General features: G+C 31.1%; 2 protein-coding genes across 2 annotated transcripts; both read right to left on the bottom strand.

Moving 5' to 3' along the window:
• Positions 1-73: 73 nt before the first annotated feature.
• On the bottom strand, positions 74-2,605 carry LOC100247563 (bark storage protein A). Its single transcript, XM_002280709.4, has 5 exons — positions 2,122-2,605; positions 1,473-1,540; positions 1,196-1,351; positions 618-869; positions 74-527 (listed from the first exon to the last, which is right to left on the bottom strand). Exons 1-5 carry the CDS (start codon positions 2,348-2,350, stop codon positions 189-191), a joined length of 1,044 nt encoding a protein of 347 aa, XP_002280745.2. The 5' UTR covers positions 2,351-2,605; the 3' UTR covers positions 74-188.
• A 6,158-nt stretch (positions 2,606-8,763) lies between these two features.
• On the bottom strand, positions 8,764-12,315 carry LOC100249096 (transcription factor bHLH68). The gene is made up of 9 exons (XM_002284109.4): positions 11,768-12,315; positions 11,226-11,538; positions 10,829-10,903; positions 10,514-10,579; positions 10,186-10,251; positions 9,992-10,051; positions 9,713-9,757; positions 9,373-9,417; positions 8,764-9,201 (listed from the first exon to the last, which is right to left on the bottom strand). Exons 1-9 carry the CDS (start codon positions 11,989-11,991, stop codon positions 9,067-9,069), a joined length of 1,029 nt encoding a protein of 342 aa, XP_002284145.1. The 5' UTR covers positions 11,992-12,315; the 3' UTR covers positions 8,764-9,066.
• Between the last annotated feature and the right edge of the window lie 6,262 nt (positions 12,316-18,577).

Here is an 18,577-nt window from a genome sequence, read left to right as displayed (position 1 = left end):
TACCTTGGGCTGACCATTTCGTCCTTGAATTTGAGTTTGGTGTGAACAAATCCACATTTAAAGCTGATTCAAGTTGCAGACACCAAAGGAAGACTTGATTTGAAACTGAAGAAAACAAATGCCTCATTGCATAGACTGGGCAGATGCATTGAGGGGATTATTCAATAAGAGTACAAAGCAGCAAACAATTACGAATACAACAAGGCAATGAATCTGACTAAAGCATCAACTGAATTTTGAGCTGCCAATGAAGAAAAGACGGAGGCCTCATTGGACAAAGCTGAACCTCCTCCAGCTAAATCAGAGAGCGCCCGAATGGCAATGAAGGGAGTCTTCTGTTGGAGACAGACCAGAGCAACCGCAGCGCTCTCCATGTCGACGGGGGTGGCGTTGAATTTGGAGTATAGGAATTCTCTGTAAGCGCCATTGTCCACAAACACATTGGCACTCACCCCTCTCTCCACCCTCGTCACCATTGGAGCTCTTGGCAGACATGTAGAATTCACGCATCCCTCCAACTTCAAATCCTGCTTGGGGGAAACAAATCATGTAATGTAACTGAACTGCATTGACAGAAAATAAGATCGAATTGGAGTGTTGGGTCAGGGCTAAATCACCTTAAGTTTCCCTGCAACTTGGTAGAAATGCTTGTCAACAGGAACCCAGAAGGCGTGCTGCCTGACTTCAGGTGTTCCTGTCACAGGAAAAACTTCCTCGGGTTGATACCATACGTTGTTCAGAAGATTATCCGAGGAGTTGCCATTTTTGGTATGGTTGTTGTAGTCAGAAAATTTGAGGTACCCGATTTTCCTGGTGTAGTCTCCACTGGATTCAAAGGCTAGTTCATCGCCAGGCCCATCTCCATACCTCTGCTCACATTTGATAATAGAAGAAATTGGTGGAAATTATCATACAGTTCAGCATATTACCTTTTATCTGTTGTAAATCATATTCAGTACTGATAGAGAAAGCAACCATTCCAATAAATAAAAAAGCAACTTACATATATCCAAGAATCTGCCCCTTTCTCCCTCAATTATCACTAAAGTCTACAGTGATTCCTTTAAGGTTGCCCCCCATAAAGGTGGAAAAGAGGAAGGAATCCAGACAGATTTTTGTTTTTGTCCCTTTTTTTTGTTCTGATTCTGTTCATTCTCACAACAATGAAAGGAATGAAATGAATGAATTTCGGTACCTGCCAATTCCAAAGGCCTGTGTGAGCCCAATACTTAGGGACCGTCACGTCTCCGATTTGAAGATTAGGATTTGCATTTCCTGCAATTCCATAATGCAGAACGCCATTGACCTTAAACAGGCTTAGCAGCAACTGTGTGGTTAATCCTGCATTAAGCTATGGGAAAAGGAAAATTGAAAGAAAATTTTTACTACCAGTCATCAAAAAGGAAAAAAAAAAAAAAAACAGGAAAGAAAGAGAGAGAATGCAAGAAAATGAAGGTTGTAATTGGACATACCATGCTTAATCCTGTCATGACAATGATAACATTTTTGGTCTCCAACTTCCCTATTCGGAACCTTCTCCCTAATCAGTCAAAGAAAAAAAGAATTATAATCTCTAATCAGTTTTTTTCAAAGGAATCAGATCTTTTTTTTTTCTGCTACTGTGGGGTGAAATCCACCAAAAGTCATCAATTTTCCCCCTCATCCCAAAAGAATCCTGCTAATGAAGCCTCAAAAGCAATTTTGGCCAGTCCAGTTTTCTAAATTTGGTTGAATTTCCATTAATTTCACTAGATTTTCTTAGTGATAGTCTGAATCCAGAATTGATCAGGATTCTTCCAACCACGTATGTTGGAATTCAAATGGATCAGATCTGGGTCTGCAGGCTTTGTCCTGAATGTTACTCTCCTTACTCTTCTTTCTCTTCTATGCAGTTTCACCAGACAACATATAGAGAAGTGTAACCACATCAACCAGCCAAAATAAAAAGGCCCCCCTCTGTAGAAAAACAATCCTTATAATAACCAGAAAGTGCCCACTACCCACTAATCACAAACTGATCCATTTTCCATGTAAACCCCAATAAATAATAAAATAAAGAAAAACCCCATAAAAAAATTTAAAAAAAAAAGAAGTTTTGGTGAGGTCTTATGATCGTCTCACCTGCAAAGTCCAAGTAAGGGAACTTATCATCAGCCACAAAGGATGGAGATTGAAGAAGAGGGTCCATCTCATAGGAGTTTGGCACCACTATACCCAGATATGGCCCCTCCTTGTTGACTCTTGTGATCTTCTTCATACTACTCACAGACACTGCTCCCTCTGTACCAACACCCATTACCACCACCATAACCAAAAACCCCATCAACACACTTCTCAAATGGTTTCCCATCTTCTTCCTCCGTTTCAACCTTCAACCCCAGAGCACAGACACAGAATATTGTGGAGAAAAAAACCAGACAAGTACAAAAGAAGGAACAGGTACTTATCATATAAGGAAAATTCATCAGAGTTGAGGAGATTGAAACTTTGTTTGGAAAACTTGTGGGTGTGAACTAAAGAAGGAAAGTCTAATACGTAGATAAAATATGTTGATTTTCGCGAAGTCAAGACTTGGGAAAACGGCCAGAGATTGTCCCTATTGGGCGATAAGTCCTACATTTATGAATCTGAAATTTCTCATCAAGAAAGTAATGGAATAGAATTTACAATACGTCCATTTGACAGAATCTAGGCCCACCGCCCACACGTGCTGAATTGTATAAAATAATAATTCTTTAATAATAGTAGTGAAAATCAAATGATTTCATAAGGATTTTTAGCTTATATGTTTTAATTACTTGATGTAATTTTGAAGGAAAAAACAAATTATGAAAGCAAACCCAAGTCTAAATTAGCCATTGGTTACTAATTCTCATATACCCCATTAGTTTTCCTAAAAAAAAAAATCTATGATTCATAGAAGAAGGAATAGCTCAAAAACCCATAAGCATTAAAAATGGAAGATAAAATTAATTTTATTAGAAATAAGATTTATTTATTTTTACTTTTTAATTACTTATTTTGGACACGAGGAGGTTTAAGAGGGTTTTATTTTGGAAAAAATATTTTTGGAATCTCATTTGAATATATATATATATATATATATATATATATATATATATATATATATATATATATGTATATAGCTATGAGAAAATCATCATATTGGAATTTATTTTGATTTATATTGAAAATTAATTTATTTTTATTTTTTCTTTTTACTAGGAAAGTTTTCAAATTAGTAAATAAAATGATTAAATTTTAAGATAAAAATAAATATTTTTTATTTTAAATTTTTTTTAATAAATTTAAATGCATTTTATTTTTTATTTCAAATAAAATTACCAAAATAAACATTTTGTTTTTCTAAATTTTGAGTATGATGTATAAGTTTATAACATAAAGAGAATTATTTAATTTGAAGAAGAAAAAAAATGAAAAACAACGGAATGTGGAATAATTGGACTGTGAAAATGACTGGACGAGCAGGACCATATCATCAAAGCAAGTGTCAAATCTAACGGCTATGGGTCCATAGATTTGTCATCACATTCATTTTAATGATACCGCACCCACAAATTGGAACCAATAGAAAAGCAACACTTGTAAATGTTAGGTGAATAAAAAGAGAAAAAAAAACTCAACGTATAGGTGACCCACCGGCCAGCGGGTAGTTGTAAAGGAAATAATCCCATGAAACTCAAAAAGAGATTATCTTTACAATAACCAATAATATAATTTTATAAAAATTGAAAAATATTTAATATTTTATAAAAATAAAAATTCTGTGAAAGAGAAGTTGTTATTTATTTTATGATATAAAGTGATAAACCTAAGACCTCGAAAAAAATAAATTTTAAAAAATTGCATCATTTTTATTAATTGTAAGTGTAATTAGTCTTTTTAAATAATATCAAAATTAATTAAAATAAGTATTTATTGTTAAAAATTAAAATGGTGATATACTAATTATTAATTTAAAATTTTATTATTAGTTTTTTTTATTATAATTTAAATTTATTTGTTGAAAAGATTGGATGAAATATTAAAAATATGAAAAATAATATAATGGTTATTTGAATCCTCATTGATTGGGCAAAATTATTGGATTAAGATTGACTGAATCGGATGAGCTGCTTAATCATGACGTCATATACTTATGATTTATATATTAATAATAATAATAATAATAATAATATAATTTAAAACCTCAAGGTATGTCATTTTTTATATCTTTACAATTAATAAATTAAGCTATGATAAGAATAAAATATAAATTATCTTAAAAATTAATATTTCTTTTATCTATATTATTTTCATATTTATTATCTTAAATCAATGGGAATAAATTTTGACATTTACTTTAAAGTTTTTAAATAGTATATATATTATTTTCATATTTATTATCTTACATCAATACAAATAAATTTTCACATTTAGTGAGTATTTGATAAACCAACTTAATAAGTTAAAGCGATTTAATAACTTAATTTAAATTATTAAATATATTCGGTAAAATAATTCAATGGTATAACTTAAATTCTGAAACAACTTTTAAATAATTAACTTATTTTTAAATTTATATTTTCATTTCACCTTTTTACCATATTTGTCATAATTACTTCCACGATTTCTTTACTACACAATCTTTATTATTACTCGACTTCATTTACCCTATGATAATAAATATGTCAATTTGATAAAATAAATTTTAAATTAATTTTATCAAACAACTTTAATATTTAAAATAAGAATTAAGTAATAAGTGTTAAGTAAACAATTTAAGTATAATTTAACTTAAAATCAATTTAAGTCATTAAGTAATAAATATTAAATTTTATCTCTTACTTTAAAGTTTTTAAATAATTAAATATATTAATTTGATCAAATAAATTTTAAGTTAATTTTATTAAATAACTTTAATATTTAATATAAGAATTAAGTAATAAACATTAAGCAAACAACAAAATATAATTTAATTTAAAATCAATTTATATAAGTAATAAATATTAAGTTTTATTCTTTACTCTAAACCTTTTAAATAGTATATATATATATATAATTTATACCATTTTATTTAATTTAAAGCAAGGCTGCAATGGAGTTTTTTTTATGTCCACTGAAACACGACTCAATTCATTGTAATTTTCATGGACCATGAAACAAATCTATTGAGTTTTTGGTAAGCATTTAATCTTGTGTGTTAGAAACAATAAATGTGTCTAGTGGGATTGGAGTGTTAGGATTGAGTCTTATGGATCCACCATGATTGGCGTTTAGCACTTTTAAAGAGAAAGCCAGAGGTCCAAAACTATGGCCCCTCAATCACACCAATTGTTTATTGGTATGATTGAGAATAATTGATGTGATTGAAAGATCACGGTTCTGGGCCTTTGGCCTTCCCTTTGGAAGTGCTAAGCGCCCATCATGATGAGCATAAGGCTCAATCCCAAAATGGAGGACTCAAACCAAATCAGCCCACCAAAGCATCCAGAGATAAAACCCAGACCGGAATGAATGCAGTGAGGAATAAGATTTACTAACAACCCACTTTGTAATTTGCCTTCAAAGCAGAAACAATTGCATTTTGATTTTTTTTTTCTCCTGATGTGAGCTGCCACTCAATGGAAGCCGACCGTGTTCATAAGCAATCAAACAATTAATTTATGAATCACAATCATCGCACCAGGGACCGACAAATCCATAAGATGCCCACAGCCACATTCAATCGAATCAGTACTAAATTATTGAAATTTGTATTATAGGCAACTGAAAGAGATGGGAATCAATACGACACCGACACGCAGGCAGGCACTGAAATCAATGGGCGTGGAGCGTAGAATGGGTCTTGAAATGGCCACAAGTTCAGCGTACTCCATAAAACGTCTACCCCCACAATTGAACCAGCTTTTTTTGTTCTTTGTCCTAATGTAAACTACAAGAAACCATATATCTAAGCCCTTAAGCCTGTCGACATATATAGAAAGATATATGGACTAAACTTATGTTTAGCTATTTAAGTCAAGAGCAAGGGGTTTAGTGGGCTTTATGTAACGGGCTCATTAACTAGGCCCAAGATTATTGAGTAACAACACATACGCCCAACCCGAGTCGAAAAGAGATTCCATGGACCAGGCTGGGTGGGCCTCAGCCTTGTTTCGATTGTCAAATTAATTGATACATTGGTATTTTACATAACATTTTTTCTTCTTTTTTTCTTTTTTTCTTTTTTATTTATTTTTAAATAACTTAATACTTAACATTATTAAATAATTTTAAATTTTAAATTCCATTTAACATTATTTTAAAAGCTTTTTAAAATTTAAAGTTTATTTGATAAATAATTCTATGTATTTTATTTTTATATTTGTAGATTTTTTTAAAGTTTATTTTAAATTATTGTCACTAAGTATAAGACAATAGTGAATAAAATTTTAAATATCTAAAGGCAGCATCTTGATGGAATTATTTATCGCAATTATTTTTGTTCCTTTTAACGGCCCTGTCTGTCATAACTGACAACGACCCAATCAGATTCAAATGGTTTCTGGGCTGCAAAATCAGTGAGCTGGACTGTCCTTTTTCTTGGTAGCCCAGATGGTCAACAAAGAGGAAGTCAACTTTCCTACTAGCCCAAGTATTGTACTTCAACCCTCAGTGTATCCTTATGTTTAGTTATTTAAGTTGGGCCCAAAGGGAGTTGAGCGGGCTTTATGTAATGGGCTGAGATTAGGCCCAATTTCATCAGCCAACCTGACTTAAACCCAACCCCAACATGGAGCAGGCTAGCTGAGCCCCGGTCTTTGTTTGGATTGTCAAATTGCTATTACCCTTTTTTTTTTTTGAAGTTTAAATGAGCAGACTGTTTCGGGCTAAAAGTATAGAATAATTAACAAATATTTTTCTAGCTTGATACCATTAGGTTATGTTTGGTTCTTGAAAATTTTGAGGGAAAATACAAGAAAAGAAAATATAATGGAAAAATAAAAGGAAAAAAATTAAGAAATTTTTTTTTTAAAATAAATAAATTATTTTCATGTAATATTTCAAATTCATTTTACTTATTTTAATCCTTCAATATAAAAGGAATAAATTTCATAGTACAACCAAACATGAAAAAATTATTTTCCTTAATATTTTTCTCTTTCATTAATATTTTCCCGGAACCAAACGTAACCTAAATAATCTAATCTAATTATCAAACCTAGTCACATTAGGAAGTAACCCGACCATATTAGAAAAAGGCCTAGTCATATTAATTCATCAAGTAACAACTAAAATAAATTGAAGGTGTCAAACCTCCACAACCATACCATGGCCCATTTAGTAGAGGCGGGAAAGACAAAGAGGGTGTGAGCTGGTGAAGGCATAAAGGGCCAAGAGGCTGTATTCATATGGCATTATTGGGCCCTGCCCAGCCCACATCTGGGCCCAGCTGCTTATAATAAGGCTGTCCCTATACTTAGAGTAATGAGAATGTTTTGTCTCGTAATGCACTGGACAAAACATGATCCGTAAATACTTTCCTTTTTAACGAAGTTATATAACACAAAAATATGAAAATGTGCTGAATGAGATGGGGTCAGATGTTGGCATATGTGAGTAAGTTTCCATAGGTTGTATGATTCTTGAGATGCTCTTGTGCAGACACCAAATGCTAGTGTTTTAATAAAATTATATAACACAAAAATATGAAAATGTGCTCAACTGGACACGTAGAAATGATGATGAGGGGTACGGATGAGATGGGGTCAGATGTTGGGCATATGTGAGTAAATTTCTATAGGTTGTATGATTCTTGAGACACCAAATGCTAGTGTTTTATTCCTTCGTCTTAGAATCTACATGAAATACAAATATGGAGGTCCTATCACTATATTCTTGGAGGACTCTTGTCAAGGGAAAAGAAGGAAAATTTTTACAAAGTAAAACAAAGCTTCTCATTATTTCAGCTTCGTATGCATATATATGATAGGTACCATGGGAACATTATTGCATCTGAAGCAATGTCCTTACTCTTGTGCATTACCATATTTTTTCACCATTCAGCTAAAAGGCAGATGAAAAAACTTCACCAAGTCAGGAAAATCACATCCTTTCGTACCTTTATAGACATGATTCATGTCACTTGGATATTATAAATTTACATTGAGTCTGCAACAAACATGTAAGTAAATAGCGGAGAGATGGTTTGAACCCACAACATCCTATCAAAACAAGCTCTGATATCATATTGAATTACTAATTTTCTTAAAAGTTTAAGTTTGTAGGTTTCGAGTTCAATATGCATATCATGCTCTTAACAATCAAATGGTGTCATGTGAAATGGGTTCGGTAGGTTGCCGTCTTGCTGAGCCTTTTTCTTGAAGGGTGGATGTGTCTGATTCAGGATAATCGAACACAAGAACATTACCTAAACAATATCATATGAGCCTGCTTTCGTAATCATAATTGGCATGGCTGATTTCTCCATATTAATGATGTAGGATTAAGCTTATAAACGCAGGGAAAAAGAGAAAGTGCAATCGAACACATAGATAGGCTGAAGTTTACTCTTGGAAGCATCCCTAGAAAAGGTTGATAAAGTACTGAAAATGACAATTTAATACTTCTAGTGGAAGGAGAGTAGGAGCTGGAAAAGGTAGATAAAGTACTGAAATTTTGTTTCTGCAATTTTACTCCATAAATCCCAATGTCATCAGCTAAATGACAATGTGATACATCGAATTAATACCAATAATGCTTGAATTAGATTCATGGATATTAAGAGAAAGGAATGCTGCTCCCTAAGCAGCAACTGAAAATGATTAATCATACTGGAAATGCATATACATGAAAGCATTGTAGCAGAAGATAGAAAAGAAGATAGATGATGATCAGCTGATCTTAAATTAGAAGGAGTACTTTTTTTTAAGGACTTCCAAAGTCCCAGCTACAGCACACATAAATCCAATCAAGAATGCATAGCATCATGAGCAATCAGCCTTAGATTTTAGCAGAGTGACTGCTCATGATATTATATCATTTCAATTAGCTCCAATGTGCTGCATCCAAAATGGAATCGGCTCATCGAAAGCCACCGCCCAGAGCCGGAGCCCAATAATCTGCTCCATTGTCGCTCCCAACTTGCAGTGTGCATGAAACAGGCACCAGACACAACCCTCTACTTCTCAGGTCTTTCTTTGGTTCTTCATGAGATTCCTGAGAAAGTATTCATTAAAAAAAAGGAAAAAAAATCAACCCCATTTGGATTTTTCACTTATTGATAATTTTGTATAAAAAATGAGAAAGCTTTTGAAATTAATAAAGGTGGTGTTTGGAAAAAACCAGAATTAGTATTTTCCTTTTTAATGTAGGGCAAGAAATTAATACCTGGTCGGAAGCTCCTTTCCTCTTCATGCCGTTATCATTCAACAGCTAGTGAGACAAAACAACATGATAAAGAAAAGCATTAGGATTTTCATGAACTCGTCAACCCAAGCATTCACATGTTCATAACACTTAGTCAACCCCTAATGATTCCTAAGGCACATAAATGGGTCCTTAATCAATCTTTTGTGGCTTTTAATAAAAATTAAAGACCATAAAGCTGAAAACCTTATTCTTTCTACACTTCCTTTTTTCTAAAAGAGCAAGCAGTAGAATTGGTAGCTTTTTCAAATGCAAGCTTCTCTAAACGCCTTTGAAGAGCAATAGATCCAATAAAGCATACCTGGCCAGGGTCTTCAGGAAATATACAATTCCTCTCCCCTTGAACCTAACATGAAAAAATTTATAATCATTGATCAATTAAGGCCTTCATACACATCCTCCTATACATACCCACATGCATGTTGAACAAGGGGAGAGAGAGAGAGAGAGAGGGAGGGAGGGGGAGAGAGAGAGAGAGAGAGGGAGAGGGAGAGAGAGAGAGAGGGAGAGGGGAAGAGAGAGAGAGATTGATTTTGCTTTGAGAAGTGAGAAATGGGTTTATAAATAAATAATTTCTTACTGAAGACGGTTGCTGCCTCATATTTCCTGATCCACTGCCCAAGTACGGTAAGCTGAGAGCCTGCATTTTAGGGGGATAAGAGAAGGGAATATATTTAGAACTTCAATAACTGAAAATGAAGCTTTAAAAACCTGTGCCCGTCACTACTAGTTCATGGTTGTTTGTAAAAATAAAAGGAAGGGAAGAAACATCACCTCAATTTGACTCTGGAGGAATCTGATATAACCAATAGCTTCTAACAAGACAGAAGCTGTGTCAGTCTGCAAAAGAGAAAAAAACCACACCACAACCCTCCAAAGTCATATTCACGTCTTCTTTATTTCTGAAAAAAAAAAAAAAAAAAAGGGGGGGGGGAACCATAGAAACCAAAAGGAAAATAAAGAAGAAAGGAAGCTTTCATCTGTAGAAAGAACTTCTCTTTATGGGTTTCCTCATAAAGAACTACACACATATTATTCCATTTTTATGTGCTAGATCTAGCTTAATTTGTACTTTCTTAATTGCATAGATTAAGAGTTTTACCTTCCCAAATGGGGATACTAGCTGGTGAAGGGCTGTAATTCTGTCACCTAACTTTTCCTTCCTCACCTGATTCCAAATTAAATACATAAAAATAAGAGTTGGATGATGAGGACGTGGGTGAAAAGAAATTTTGGCTTTCTACCAAGTGAACGATCTACTTTCTTCTTTTTGAGATGAGATAAGAGATGTGGAAAGAATCACCATGCTTTGAAGAAATGGACAATCAAGAAAGACAATTGCTAGCTAGTAACATGTGTGTTTGTGTATGAGAGAGAGAGAGAGGGAGTTGTTCTACTGAGTTGTTGTGTTTCTTACCTTGAAGGTAGGCTGGGTTGGAGAAGCTTGAACCCTAGCTTTCTTAAGTGCCCCACCAGTTGCAGTGCTGTTACACTTGAAAAGAAGAAGAAAGAAGGAAAATAAGAAACCTGATTGGACATCTCTGATACCACCATATAATTGACAGAATCAGATCATTTTCTAAAAACAAAGTTTGCAGAAGATGAAATATGATTTCTACGGAAGATATGTGGTCCTTAAAATTCCAATTCGATGGAATGTTAATGGGATAATCTCTGAATAACCATGAAATTAATTGACAGATACCTTATTCTCTGAAAACTCAAAAGCTATAGTCCGAACCCTAGAAGATTAAGAATATTAAGAATTCCTAAGATAAGAAAAAATATATATATGAAAAGGCCACTGTCTATACCTCTGAAGAACGATCCGGCTGTGGGTGCTTCACATCGGCTTTGTTGCTAGAAAAATCTAGCATGTTGCTGCTGAAACTTGTCACACAAGACTTGGGGGATGAAGCAGGCATTATCTGAGACCAAGTAGGTTTTGTAGCCTGGAAGTCTTCATTTCCGTGTCCATACATGTAGCTGCTTGCAGAGTTTTCTTGCTTGATATCTACAACAGGAGGGTTTGTAGCCTGATGCAACACTTGGTCCTCCCAATTCTCCAACTTCTTAGCTTGGAAATGGCTCATACCACTCTTTTCTTCTTCACCCACCAATCCACCCCTATAAACCCACATCATAACCCCAAAAAAATTTCAGGTCATCACCTATGTGTAATAAAAGTCTAGGGAAGAGGAAAAAAAAGGAGAGAGAAAGAGAAAAAAAGCTATTGAAACAAGGAATATTGTTAGTGAAGCATAATAGATATGAAGGAAGTTCAAATGCAAATAAAAGAAAAACCCCTTGTATCTACTATACTGATGTGATATTAGAGAGAGAAGGAGAGATTTACAGGAGTAGTTGGCTCCATGACTCTGGAAGCTCCTGGTTATCATGCCAAGAGGCTGACATAGGAAGTGAAGAAGTTGGTGTATATTGAGGGAAGAGATTGGAAGGAGAAGGCAAGAAAGGAGGGGGTTGTTGAGGTGGTGGCCTCATGCTATTAATGTTCCACCAGTTAGGGTTTCCGGCCATCATTTGTTGCACCGGCGAGCTCTGCAGAACACCTCGATTCATGCCTCTTGGATATCCCTCACAGACGTTAGCTCTTTCTGTGTTAATTGAACTTGTCTTGTACCTTCTCCTGGGTCTTTGTTTTCAGCTAGCTCCCAAACTGGCCTTTGTAGAAACTTTGAGAGGTCTCCCCACACTGGATTAAGTAGAGGAAAAACCCACAGGATTTTGAATCATGGAGTTTTGAGAACCTTTGTCTTCGTTGCCTCTCTTTCCTTCTTTCTTTATTGCTTTCCTTTTCCTTTCTTTCTTCCTTCCTCCCTTTTTTTTATGTTTTTTCTTTCTTTCTTTCTTTGCTTTTTCCCTGCTTTTGCTTTATCTCAAAGTGGGACAAGAAAAGGTGGTAGCAATTCTCCTTAATTTAAAAAACAAAAATTTTGGATCCCACTAGAGTGACAAATAATGTGCAATTCTCCATCAGATCAAGTCAAGTGCCTTGTTTGTAGGGTGCCACTGTTATTATTAGGCTTTTCTTCAATTATTCTTCTCAATAATTTATAAATACAATGCTTCAATCTCATTTAAGAATAATATTTACATATTTTTACCAATATTTTGAAAAATATTTCTTAAAAATCAAATTTTCACAACAAATTTTATAATTAATTCTCATTTGATTTGGGGGACAAAATTTTGTCTCATAACTAAAATACTAAATAAAAATAAAAATTACATCTTTTTGTTTATTCCCGGTAACTATGCAATACATTTATATACAATGGAAAAATTCTACTTCAGGGAAACAATTAAAAAAAATATGAGTTATTTTTCATATTTATGCTTATAACCTCTCACAAGTCCCCTTTTATCTTTTATTTTCCTCTAGTTTATCTTGATATTTTCACATAAAAAAAATTTTATGCTTTCCCGAATTTTTTCCCCCAAATCTAAAATATTTAAAATTATACTAAAAGTCGAATTTCCTAATTAGCTCACGGGTCGAGTTCCTTTTTGTTAAAAGGTTTTTAAGAACTTCACCATTATACTCTTTATTCTTTTTTATTAATTGATTCTTGAATGTTAGTGCATTTTTATAAACGTAGAATCACATTGATCTTCGAATCAATGTAAAACATCTCGTATTCGTCTTTATTTTTTTTGTCTGTAAACGTGTGATTTGGTTAACACTTCATGACTTATCTATAGTTTGGAGGATCCTAAAAAAGCATAAAATAAAAAATAAAAAATAAAAAGAAAAAAGAAAAAGGTCCTTATGGATGAAGAGATCAGTAAAAGTAGCTTCTTTTTTTTCTTCTTCTTAAATGTGAGTTGACCCAACACGCATAAGGAGCTCACATTTTGCACAACTTTATACTGGGATGTATTTGTAATGAGAAATTTCATCATATGATCACCATTAAAAAATGTGTTCTAAATATTGGATAGCTCTTCGAAATTTTATACAATTCGTAATAATGTTGAATGTCAGTCGGGTTCATTTTTTTATTCCAATAAAATCACTTTCACTTTACATTAAAGTTCTTGTCAGTAAACACTTCTATGGGACATCACATCATATTTATATATAAATTAATATACATATATTTTTAATACTATTTAATAAAATAAATAAATAAATTGATTTCTAGAAAAATTTAAAAAAAAAATCTACACTAGATGTTAATTATGTAATTGACAATTTGTTTTTAGATTTTAGTATTTAAAATTTAAAATATTTAACTAAATAAAAAATAAAAAAGTATTACATGGACGGTGGACGTCGGAGGGCGTAGACTGGAAAAGTATTAAGGATCAAGGCCACAAAAAATGTGGGGTATAAAAATGAGAATGACGCATAAGGTTAAGGATGGAAATGAAATAAATTATAGATAGAGGACCGACACGACACAGTGTTCGAGAGGTCAATATCTAGGGTTTGTAAATCCCTAACCTTAGGTAGGCAAAAGAATGATTTCGATTTCCTAGATTTCTTATTATTGCCTACTTTCGTATTCGGTAGGGGCACTCCTCTTTATTTCCATTAAAAAGAAGTCAAGAATTTTTTTAGTTTTAATTTTAATTTTTAAAAGTGAAAATTATAAAATTAAATAATAATATTCACGTAAGTCGGCCAGCTTGGCGGAGTTAAAGTCCAGGCCAAATGCCAAATCACCAATTTAGAGATGTCAAAAATTAATTAAATATAAAACAATTATTTCATTAATTGAAAAAAATTTAACAAAATTTAATATAATTATTCTTTTCATTGAAGACATCTGAGTTCTTATCTAGTAAGAAGCATGAATGAATATCAAGTCCGAATCCTACAAATTCAATTTTTTTTTTAAAATTGATAGTTCGATATGGTATTATAGTTTGATTTAATAGGAGGTCTGAAGTTCGACCTCTTTTTGTATTTTATATATATGGGCACGGGTCTCATGTGTGGTGGGTGTTAAGGATTGTTAAAAAAAATTATTATTATTTTAGGTAAAAAAAATATATATTTTCAATGGAAAAGGTTAAGGGTTTATTTGATAACTGTTTTCGAAAAGAGTTGTGATCGTTTTTGTAATTTGTTATCTGATATTTGATAGAACAAAAGTATGTTTAAAATCTTAAAATATTTTTAATATTTTTAAATATGTTTAAAAAATAATTTTTATGTATAATATTTTATTTTTAACTATTCTAAATATTTGTATAATTATTTTTTAAAATAATCTTAAAAATACAAGTGAAAACAAATAAATTTTCAAAGCTTTTCATTATAAAAAAGAGAAAATTATTTTAAAGGTAATTATCAAACAAACTTTTTATATTTGTTTTATGTTGTTTAAAATATAAAATAGTCATCTAATTTTAAAAATACAGTTATTAAATTCTTTAATTAAAAAACATGTTTTTTAGAATTTGTTTTGAAATATATTATTTTTACAATAAATTTAAAATATTTTTATTATTTATATTATTGAAAATATAAAAATGTATTTTAAATTTTTTTTATATTATATACATAAAATGTGTAGTATCACAAGTGAACCAAAGTTCCTGAACGTAGAGGGCGCCCATTCAACAAAGGCCCTCAACTAGGCCTGCTGCACATATAGCTTTTAATATTTAAAATATGAAAAAAGAAAAAATCGTTATAAAAAAAAATAATAAAGAGAGGGAAAGGAATAAAATTATTCTCCTCGTATTAATTAACAAATAGCATTTCCCCATACCAAACATTCCCTTGCGAGAACACATTTTAATTTACAGGGAAACAAACAAACAAACAAACAAACCCTAAAATCTCGAGCCCAAACAGCAGGAGATATTATTTTTAGGAATGTTTTCAAGTGTGAATAGACCGTACTGCCAAAAATCTTTGTCGGAGCCGCTGTGTCTTTTCCCATGCACGGCACCTCTAATTTGTTTTTCTTTCTTTTCTTTTTAAATTTATTTTATTTTATTTATTTATTTTTGGCTCTCCATTCCATTTTTCCAGCATTTCTCGCTTGTCGTTATCTTCCTCCCCTTATATTCTCTTATAGTCTTAATATTCCACCCTCTTTGTTGATTTGATAATAGGAGTTGATGAATAATTATTTTTTTTAATTGGACTTCCATCTATGATGTCTGCTGCGAAAAGAATATGATGCTGACAGGCCTAACTCCGATTTGATTTTTATTCTCTTGATTCATTCTCTAAGTTTATTTTTTATTTATATATTTATTTATTTTAGGTTATTAATGAGAAGGTATCTTCGCCTTACTGCTTACAATATTAATTAATTCAGTGAATGGCTTAGGCCAAAAGGTTTATTTTGCTACAAAAAATATCTATTTTTTGTTCTTACAAACCATTTCATTTATTTTTTCGATTTATTTGAGATAATTTTTTACTTTTTATTTTAATAAAAAATTTGAAGTTGAAACTAAAGTCAACAAACTCTAAGTCTTAGTCAAATATAACACATCTTGTTACTCCCTTAAACACGTCTAATGAATGAGACTTATAAATTACCTTACTTCATAGGGCCTCAACAACATTATTTTTATAATCTTAGAAACGCTCCCACGTCCGACATCAATAATTTTACTCGACAGCGAAAATGGATTTCGTAAAATTTATTAGATATAACAAAACTTTTCATAAATCCATGCAAACACAACCTTGGTCTTTTTCATGTTTTACAAAATGGAAAATAATCCTCATTTACCCTACCAAATCGATAACAAATGATTCCATAACAAGTAATGCTAAATTAAGCTAACCCTCATTGAATCAATTTGACCAATAAATACCAAATTTAAATTTCGTTGGTATAATATTTATCTACCCTAAAAATGACAAGTCAAATTGTTTGGTTGCAATACTTCAATCACAAGGGCATACGTGAACCATTGGGAAATAATTTAGGGAGATGACTAGATTTTTGTTGATTCCATTTTCCAGGAAAATCAATTCTCATGGTGAGGAGGTTTGAAATCAGAATCCAAAAACGAACAATTTCTGAAGAAATTGGCGTTATCGAAACCAGGCATGTCGTTTACTTGAAACGGGGAATATTTTCCCATTAAAGGGTGTGTTTTTTTGTTGCATATTGTTCATGCTTCATCATTGGATTCCTCGTCACATTCTTCAATAATAAAAAATTTCCCTTCAAAATTTGTCCATTATTCCTCTTTATGATCCCTAGACGCTTTATTTTATGACTATTGGTTGCTTTTATAATATAGTATAAAACCCTACTACCCTAATACCCTGATACCCTCATACTGCTCGCTTTTCTTATATATAGCTTCCGCCTATGGTCTATCAAAAACAAGTCCTATAATAACAAACTTGCCATTGTGTGATTTTTGAACTAATTATTATTAGATTAATTTAAATGGCTAATTTCATTTTCATCGGATTAATGTAAATATTCTCTCTATTAATATATGTTTTTTTATAAAATTAATTGGAAAATTTTGATTATTACTCACTAATTTGAAAAATTACAAAAAAAAAAAGAAAAGAAAAAAAAACCTCAAATTTTGTAAAACATGAATCTAACTCTTCTCATGTTTTTACTTGAAAAATAATGATTTTTTTATACAAATATCATTTACCATTTCAAGTATTTACATGTGAGTTTAAAAAAAAAAATTATTTTTATAAAAAAAAATAATGAGATTATTTTTGTTAAAATGAGATAAAAAATTATAAAGGGTTAAATTTTAAATTTTGAATTTCTTCATTAACCCTTTGAATTATATAACCCTTTAAAAACTAATTATCTGATTTTTGAAAAAATGCATGATTTTAAAATATTTTTAATTAATGAGGATAAAATTAATTTATAACATTTGAGATTCATTTTTTGTTATATATTTTTAACTTAGTGAGGCAAAACTTAGTTTTTCTAAATTTATTTATTTTGATAGAGATTAAATAATATATTTATTAAGTTGAGGATAAAATTTGAACTTACACCAAATCTTAAAGGTGTTAATGTTAATTTAAACTAACCATGGAGTGAATAAATTACACTAAATTCACTAAAAACGAACATTTTTCTAATAAATAAAAGTTATGAAAATATTTTTTCAATTTCTCAAAAGAAAAATGTAATTCTAAATAATATTCTTAATACTGAAAGATTTCATAACAATAAGAATTTTTACGTAAATGCCTACTTGGAAAAGTGTGGTTATTTATTGGCGAAGATAGGATCATAGGAGAGGCGCGGCGTTACGGAAACATAGATGTGATGTGATGTTACATTTGAGGGTAACGTATGAAATAGTATGAAAAATACATAGCAAAAGAAGCATATATTAAAAACATTCGATACGGATTACGTAGAAGGTATGACCAGCTACCACCTAGACTGTCAACTTCAATCAAAGAAACCCACAAATAACTCTTTCATGCAAAAGAATTTGCGTCTATTGACTGAACTCTAAATCATTCCAATTACACTTGATAAAGTGAGATATTATGCTAATTTTGTATTAGAAAGTCGAAATTTATAGCCACGTCTCGTCATAAAAATGTGCAATTTCGTCCCGATTATGCCAATTTGATCATGAGACTTGATAAAGTGAAATATTATGTTAATTTTGTATTAGAAAATTGAAATATATAACCACGTCTTGTCATAAAAATATGCAATTTCGTCTTGACTATGCCAATTTGATCATGAGAGATATTTTTTCCTATTGTTTGATATATGTTCGTAAAGATAATTTTATGTTAAATGTTTTCAAACACGGTTTTTGAAAATTATTATATAATGTTTTATAAAATAAAATTTTATTTGAAATGTTTTAAACTTGTTAGTATATTTTAAAATACAGTTTAAAAATAATTTCTATATAAAATATTTTATTTTTCATATTTTATATAATTATTTTTAAAAATATTAAATTTTTTGTTTTATGGTTATCAAACTTTTTTTTGTTACATAAAACAGAAAAATATTTTAAAAACAATTGTCAAATGAGTTCTATATTCACCAAATTTCTAATAAAAAATATTTTTAGAGAATTTATTACAAAAATAAATTATGTTTTTGAATATATTTGAAGTGTTTTTTTTTTGTTAATTTTAATAAAAAAAATTTAAGCAATAATTGAAAATTTAAAAAATATATATTTTAAAAAAAATTGTATT

Source organism: Vitis vinifera, chromosome 11, assembly GCF_030704535.1.
Source record: "Vitis vinifera cultivar Pinot Noir 40024 chromosome 11, ASM3070453v1".
Lineage (NCBI taxonomy): Eukaryota > Viridiplantae > Streptophyta > Magnoliopsida > Vitales > Vitaceae > Vitis > Vitis vinifera.
This window is presented reverse-complemented; position numbering and strand designations above follow the sequence as displayed.